At 64.1% G+C, this 7984-nt stretch overlaps 1 protein-coding gene across 1 annotated transcript in view; it reads right to left on the bottom strand.

Moving 5' to 3' along the window:
* Nucleotides 1-6792, bottom strand: part of RNF126 (ring finger protein 126) — a 16276-nt gene extending 9484 nt beyond the window's left edge. Inside the window, exons 1-2 of the mRNA XM_007460417.1 lie at nt 6600-6792; nt 125-183 (exon numbers count right to left, since the gene is read on the bottom strand). Coding sequence (XP_007460479.1) covers nt 125-183; nt 6600-6674 — 134 coding nt within the window. The 5' untranslated portion in view covers nt 6675-6792. The remainder of the gene's footprint in view (nt 1-124; nt 184-6599) is intronic.
* Between the last annotated feature and the right edge of the window lie 1192 nt (nt 6793-7984).

Genomic DNA, 7984 nt, shown 5'->3' with positions numbered 1-7984 from the left:
GGTCCAGGCCAACCCCCCCCCAGGTCCAGCCGCCGGCCCTCGTCACGGCGCCCCCCCCCGTCCCCCCTACCAGGTTCGGCCAGCGCACCCTCGGGCCGAGGGTCTGTGCCGGGGGCAGCCTTACCTGGTCTCTTCCGGAAGCTCCTCGATAAAGCCAGACTCGCATCTTGGGCAGATGTAATCCTGCGGGAGGAGAGGGCAGAGCGTGATCTCTGGGCTGCGGCAGGGCCAGCACGGGTGTCATCTCAAGGCCCTGGGTGTGAACCCGCCAGGTCCGGCCGGGCCGCCCCGGGCAGGGCTGGCACACAGACGCCCTTGCCCGTGGCTACGGCCTCCGATGCTCCCCTCACAGGTGGGCTCCGAGCTCCCTGGTGGCCTCCTCAACCTCCCATGTCCCCGAGTCCATCAGCTGGTGCTCCCCACAGACACAGAAGTCACAGTTTCGGGGCCTCCAGTCAGCCGCATCCATCAACAAGCTAGTTGACGTGGGTTCAGCAAACTCTCCCAACTTGGGGGACACGAGAGTGTTCTGTGACACCCTCACCCACACACGCACAAAAAGGAGGGAGGCTGGGAGAGCGACTAGCGGGGCTCCGGACTATCTGGGCCTCGGAGCAGATCTGCTCCCAGGAAGGTGGCTGCCAAGGGCGGGAGGCACCACCCAGGCAGAGGGACCGGCCTGCGGAACATTCTGGCAGCCCCAGCATGCAGCGCATGACACCAGGCTGGAGCTCGGCTCCATCCACACCGGCCACCTGCCCTCCCAGCCCTTGCTTTCCCCAGGCCGGACAGCCAGCGGGCAGAGACCATGATGTTCCAAGGCAGCGGAGAGGGGGACCCGCCCCAGGGACGGCAAGACGTCTGAGCACCAAAGCCGCCACTCAGGCCCAGAACCGGGCCCAGGCCACACGTGTCCCAAAGCCACGCAAACAGGGAGCTGAGCTGCGAGCGTGAGGTCCTTCCACCCGAGGCCAGCCGCGTACCCACGGGGAGAGGCGCGGTTCCCGGGGGCAGAGGGCACCGCTGGCCTTGCCACCCTCTGCGGGGAGCAACGCCGGGGCGCAGCGGGCACGGCCCACCCTGCGGACGGCGGGACCACCACGGTGCATACCGTGTCCCCCCACCTGCCCCGCTCCAGAAAGCAAAGGAAGGTCGAGGATCAGAGGACACTGTCTGAGCCATGGGGAGGGCGGCTGGAGCTGCACAGGTGATGGGGACTTGTATCCAGAATACCTACAGAACTCTCACAATTCAACGACAAAAAGACAAACACCCTGGTTAAAAAACGGCCAGAGAGAATGGTAGTGTGATGAAATGGAAGATTGGGATTGACATACATACACTAATATGTATAAAATGGATAACTAATAAGAACCTGCTGCATAAAAAAATAAATAAAATAAAATTCAAAACTTCAACAACAACAACAACAAAAACTGGACAGAGGATCAGAACAGACGTTTCTCCCAAGACAGACAAGTGGCAACAAGCCAAGAATAGACACAACACAGTCAACAGGGAAACGCAACCCGAAACCAGCGGGACACACTTCACACCCGCCCGGACGGCTGGACCCACAAAGCCAGCAGGGACCAGTGCGGGGAGGAGCTGGAGAAATCGGAGCCCCTACATGGCCAATGGGGGCGTGAAACGGGGCAGCGTCCTCGGAAAACAGTCACAGTCACCCCACGACCCTGATTCCACTGCCAGGTGCCCACCAGAGGCAACAGAGACACACGTCCACAGCAGCCAAAGGTGGACACAACCTAAGTGTCCACCAGCAGATGACGGATAAACACCACATGGTCCCTCCACACACGGGAGCATCACTCGGCCACGTAAAGGGGTGAAGCCTCGACACTCACTACAACGTGGATGGACCCTGAGAACACGATGCTCAGTGAGAGAAGCCAGACACAGAAGGACACACAGTGTGTGATTCCACTGATGGGAAACGTCCAGAACAGGCCAATCCACAGACACAGAGAGTGGACTAGTGGTTGTCAGGGGCCGGGGTGACAGCTGATGGGCACAGGGCTTCTGTTTGGGGTGACGGAATGTTCTGGACTTGGACAGAGGTGACTGCTGGCTTCAGGACTCTGAGTGGACTGAACACACCAACGTGTACGCTTTAAGTGGGTGGAGTGTATCGCAATAATGCTGAGCCAGAAACAACAGGGATGGCAGTGCTCTGCCCTCCTGAGCAGGGGCGAGGGGCCCAGGGGAGGCTCCCCTACACAGTGAGTGGCCACGACAGTAGTCACTGGCGTGGGATTTCCAGGGCCGGCGGGGACATCACTCAGGGGCTCCTCCTAAGGCCCCCCAGCCAGCCCTCAACCTGTTGTTTATTTCAACGTTTCACAGGGTGCAAAACATGGCCACAGGAGGCTTAGTGATGGGTGGCCAGGTGACCAGGGTTCTCACACCCTCTGGGAGCCCCCGGGGGGAGGGCAATGGACACAGGCAAACGTGGCTGCAGGTGAGTCTGCGGTGACCGAGGTTCCTAACCTGGGAACCAGACGGCCCCTGAACACAAGCTCACAGGAAAGCTAGGACTCTGGCCTGCCCACACCACCAGGGTCTGACCTGGGTCAGCAGGCAGGTCCAGAACCTCACTGGAGCCTGGCAGAACCCCCGTGAGAAGCGTCTCTCTCTCTCTCTCTCTCTCCTGGGGACCCTGCCTGCCCCAGGCCCGCACCCTGCCCCGGGGTGAGCCTGGAAGAGCCAGGGTGGGGCCGGCGCCACACCCTGCTGGAGATCGGGCATCCCCTCTTCCACTCTTGAGGCTCGCCACTGCTCCTGGGTGCCTGAGAGCCTGTCACCTCACCATTCTCTGGGGTCCCTGTGTCTCCCTGAGCCCAAGTGCTCCCCACCTCACCTTGCAGCCCCAGAACAACCCAGCCCGGCCACGCCCACTCCCAGCTCCACCCATCTCTGGGCCTCTTCCATCCCCGGTCCCCTGTGTCCCCTTGATCCGAGCAGATATCTACCTGGCTTGCTCCCTCTTGGAAGCTGGGTCTGCTCAAACATCACCTCCCGGCTGCAAGCCTCGGTCTCCCCATCTGCAAACGGAGGGTGGCCTCAACCCCAGGCTCTGGAATCCGGCAGCCGCGGCTGTCGTGCAGCTCAGTGCCGGCTGTGGTCAGGCCCTGCTCTGCGCCCTCCATCCTCGGAGAGCCCCACGCCCTGAGACTGAGCGGGCTGGCCGGGCAGTGCTCGCCCCGCACGCAGGGGTTCAGGCAGGGCCCCGGGCTCCGCTCGCCGGGTGGGGAGGCCCAGGCCCTGGCCCTCCTCCAAGGGCACGCGCCTGAGATTTGTATTGCATCCCTGGGTAATAAAAGCCGTGGAACCCTGGGATGGCGTGCTCGCCCCCCACAGGGCAGGGCCTGTCACCCTCGGCAGGACCCTAGCTCGTGAGCACCTGTTCCTAGCCGAAGACTCCTCGTCTTGGGGAGATGGCCGGCAATGGGGCCGTCCTGGCATCATCACCACGGCAACAGCCGCCACCGGCAGACAGGGAGTGCGACATTTACTGAGCGTTTGCTCCCTGTGCTCGGCCAGCTGGGACCCGCAGAGACAGGCCTCACCCTTCACGCGCCCCTTCACACCACGTGCAGACCCAGGGTCCCCGGCCGGGCGCGTGTGGTGAAGCCGGGGACGCTGAGGTGGGAGCTGGAGAGACGCTGGCCTCGGCGGGCCCAGGGCCCCCAGAAAGGGTTGGGGCGCAGAGCTGCGGGGAGTATGTGAGCTCAGGTCCAGACACAGACATGACGAGACTCCCCACGCCCCTGCAGCCCCTCGTGCTCCCAGCCTGGGCTCACCAGCCCACAGACCCCAGGGGCAACCCTCCTCAGATGTCCCTGGGCCCAGGGGCCCACCCAGACCCCATGGGCAAGTGCCCCCACCCCGCAGCACTCTCTTCTGCGTCTTAGCAGCTGCCCCGCAAAGCGCATTCACGCCCCTCTGTTCCCCCCAGCGTCTGTGAGCCCCACACATGCTGCTGAATGCCGGGGTGCAGCACCGTCCCGGGGCCTCGCATCACCTGCGGCCTGCTAGGTGCCGGCAAGCTCCCATCGACGTGACACGCGGGCCCACCCTGCCGGGGGTGCGCCTCACTTCAGCCTCCAACGGCGCTGGGAGGCTTGGAGGTGCAGCCAGGGAGCCCCACAGTGTGGCTCTGTCTGGCGCCCCTCATCCAGCCACCCCTCCGGGGCTCAGCCCCCTGCTGCACCCCCAGACTCCCGCCCTGCGCCGCACCGGCTGTCTCTGGAGCAGCCGTTGGGTCAGCCCTGTGGGGCAGCCCTCATCTCTGGGCCCCTGGGTCTCAGCTCCAGGCCCAGTGCTGAGCCTCCCTGGGCCTCGGCAGCAGTGGGGGAAATGGGCGCCCTCGGCAGCTGCACAGCACGCCGCCGGGCGGGTGGGGGCCCAGCCTGCTCCCCAGCGGCTCTGTGTGGAGGACAAGGTGCGGGGGCGTAAGGCTGGGGACACACACTGGCCTTCTTTCCTCACCCTGATGGCCCTCCGAGGCAGCTGCCAGGTCCTGTCCCCGTCCTCCGACCCTGCTCAGGGACACTTCTGAGAGGAAGACAGGGGCCATCCACAGGACAGCAGGCCTCAACAAGGCCACCCGTGGTGGTGGGCCAAACCCCAAACGCCACCTGGTCCGCCCACCCGCGGGCCCTGCCCGCGGACGCCCCATGTCCACCTCGTCCCCGGTGCTCCCGTTTCCTGGGGGAATGGAGTCTGGGCCTGCGCACCTGCACAGAGGCCTCCGGGTCAGCCAGCCGGTCCAGTTCCTGCTCCCACATGCCCGCTCCAGGCAGGCACCAGCCCCTCCCCGGCTTCCCGGGGCCCCCCTGCCCACGCGTGCCCATCAAGCACAGGGGTGCCCTCGCCAACGCGTCTGACAGGCGAGGAGACCGAGGCCCAGGGCGTCTGGGCTGCTGGGAGGAAGCCTGCGGGCAGAGGGCGGGCAGAGGGCCGCGACAGCAGGTCAGGAGAAGCGGCTCAACACCAGCCAGCGTCTCACTGAACACCAACCTTGGGGCCGGTTTCCCGTGAATAGAGGTCCCTGCTGGCGGGCGGCAGGGGGCGGGGGGGCAGGGGTGGTGGTGGTGGCGGGGAGCGCAATTGCTCATGGGGAACTTCCAACATCACCACGTTAAGAGCCCACCTTCCTGCCCCCGAGAACACCAAGTGCGCCCCTTACTCATAAACAGACACCCACTCTACTGGGCCTCTTCGAATCCCGTCCCAAACTCCACGCCGGTCCCCTCCCTGCCATTATTTGCGCTTAACAGAATTTACCAACGTTCCCGATCAAATATTTGCCAATCGCCTGTTCAGCGTTGGCTCCCTATAAACTGGGAGGGCAAAGGTCATGGCTACCTTGTCACCACTGGATCCTGTGACTAGGAAAAAGCTCGCTAGCCCAGTGACAGTTGGAAAAGGTCAGGGTCCTTCTGGGCCAGGACCCGGGCCCCAGGCTGGCCCCAGGAGGGGAGGCCAGAATAGCTAGCAACACAGACTGCTCGGCCCCAGGCTTCCGATGGCTCTGGACAGGCCACTCTGGGGTAAGCCTGAGACCCAGGGCCTGTCCGGGGCTCACAACAGCTGCTAGGGGCTGCGTGCAACTCCTCCAGGCTGGGGACTGTCCTGCGACCAGCCCCTTTCTGCCAGTCCAGAAAACCAAACCCATTGCTGGGGCGCGCAGGGAGCCGGAAGAGGCAGAAGGAGGACTTCTTCCGGGACGCTGGGGTGGGGGAGTGGGGCAAGTCTCAGCTCCTCAAGTCTGCTCATGCACCCAGGGTTTCGATTTATGCCCCCCACCAAGCCCCTTGCCTCTGGAAGCCACACCACCTCTACCCTTTCTCTCCTCCTGGGCCCAGGCACCCCTCTCCGCTCCAAACCCTGACTAGCTCACTCTCCTCTGAAGCTGCGATGATGTCCACCAACTCCTCCTGCCTCCCCCAGGGAAGCCCACAGCTGCAAAGGCAGGACTAAGAGTCTGGCTCTAAAATCAACCAGGTGACCAAGGAGAGCTGGTACTCTATCAATCGTCGCCACCTGCAGCTCCTTCCCCTGGTCAACCGCACCGCCCGCTTCTTGCTCCCCGGGAGCTAGCCGAGCGGCAAAAGCCAGGAGCGGGGCCGCCCTGGGGCGCCGTGCCTTCAGTCTTCCACCCGTGCAGTGGGGGAGGGTCGGCCGGGAGCTGGGGCACTGATCCCATCCTGGATCTACCGACTCGGAACTTCCGGGCTGAGGGGTCTGGAAACCGAGCCTTTCACGAGCAGCCCTCCCGCGGCCTCCACCCGGGCGAGGGCGCAGGGCCCACCTGGGTGCAGGCCCCCACCCCCGGGAGGCAGAAGAACGCAGGATCGGGCCGCCGTCGGGCCCGGGAGAGCGGCGACTCCCTCCCACGAGGCGGCCGCGGCGCCGACCGCGCTCGGGGCCGGCCCCGTTCCCTCCCGGCCGCCGGCCCCGCTGCGCCACCAGGGCCGCCCGCTTCCGGGCCCTCAGCGGGGACCTCAGTTTCCCCGTCCGAGCCAGCTCGCCTCAGGCTGAGGCAAAGGCCCCCGCCCGCCTGGCCTGGGCCTCACCGGCAGGCGCGGCACGATCTCGACCGAGCAGCAGTGACAGAAGTACCGTCCGGGCTGCGGTGACGCCTCGGCCATGGCCACCGCCGCCTCCTCCGCGCCGCCCGCCCCCCGCGCGGCACTCGCCGCCCGCCGCCGGCCGTTTGCTGCTCCCTCGCCGGCCGACGCTCCCGCGCACGCTCACGCAAGGCACGCAGGGCACGCACGGCGTGAGACAGGGAAGGGCGGCGGAAGCGGGGCAGGCGGCGCACGCGGCGGGCGGTAGCCCGGGCGACGGTGGCTGCCGAGGGGCAAACTAGGAGCGGGCGCAGGGCCGGGGCGGGGCCAGGCTGTGGGGATGGCAGGGGGGCGTGTCCTGAGGGGGCGAGGCCGAGTACCTTTGGCAAACCTGGATCAGGGCCCGGGGTGGGGTTGGGGGCGGGGCCGAGGGCTGCGGGGAAGGCCGAAGGCGGGTCTTGGGCGGGGCCGAGCCCCTCCTCTTATACAAATCTACAAAGGTCCCCGCTTCCCTCATTATTGCTCTTACTGCCAAGTCCCACCTTTCTCTCACCTTTCTGTCCTCACTGTTCCTGGGACGCTCTTGAGCGCTCTCACCTCCGGGCCTCTGCACTGGCTGTGCCCCTACCCGGTGCACCATTCCCAAGACACCTGCGTGGCTTCCTAACCCACGCGTTTCAAGTCTTTGCTCAAATGTCCATCTCTTGAGGCGCCCTCCGCAATAGCACTTATTTGCAATAGCACTTATTTCCGCCTGATAAACTGTAGGGTCAGCTCTACAACAGAAGGGATTTTTGTGTCTTGGTCCCGGCTGGACTCAGAACAGTGCCTGGCACACAGGCAATCCATAAACATTCGTTGAATGTATACAGACAGGAGACCCATTCCTGAATCAAGGAGGGCTGCCCTCCCATGCCTCAGTGTGACACATGGGATAAGAGAGTCTGAGGCCTGCCAGGTATGGCCTTGTTTCCATGATGCCTTTGGGTGAGAAGAGGGCAGAAAACCTAAACCCCCCAAAAAATTAATCAGAAGGCCAGGGTCATTTCTGAGGTTAGTTCCAGGCCAATCATGCACTTATTTCTTTATCCACTCGACAGACTTTCATTGAGCTCCTGTAGTATGCCAGACCCTTTGCTGGGTGCAAGGACACAGCGGGGGCAATCACAGACTCAACAGGCAATAAAAGTGGTTTTCTGAAGTACTCCATGTCTGGAGGAGACAGAGCTGGTTGCAGATACCCTCCAGCCCCGTGAGGTTGAGCCGGAGGATGAGCCCCTAGGGTAGACTTGGTTCAGCCTGGGGAGACGGACAGGACTTCCCAGGGGAGAGGACATTGGAACCAGGGCTTTGAAGAACGAATAGGAGTTGGTTGGAGTTGCGCTTCCTGC

Source organism: Lipotes vexillifer, unplaced genomic scaffold (assembly GCF_000442215.2).
Source record: "Lipotes vexillifer unplaced genomic scaffold, Lipotes_vexillifer_v1.1 scaffold225, whole genome shotgun sequence".
NCBI lineage: Eukaryota > Metazoa > Chordata > Mammalia > Artiodactyla > Lipotidae > Lipotes > Lipotes vexillifer.
Note: the sequence above shows the minus strand (reverse complement) of the source record. Positions and strands in the feature narration are given on the sequence as shown.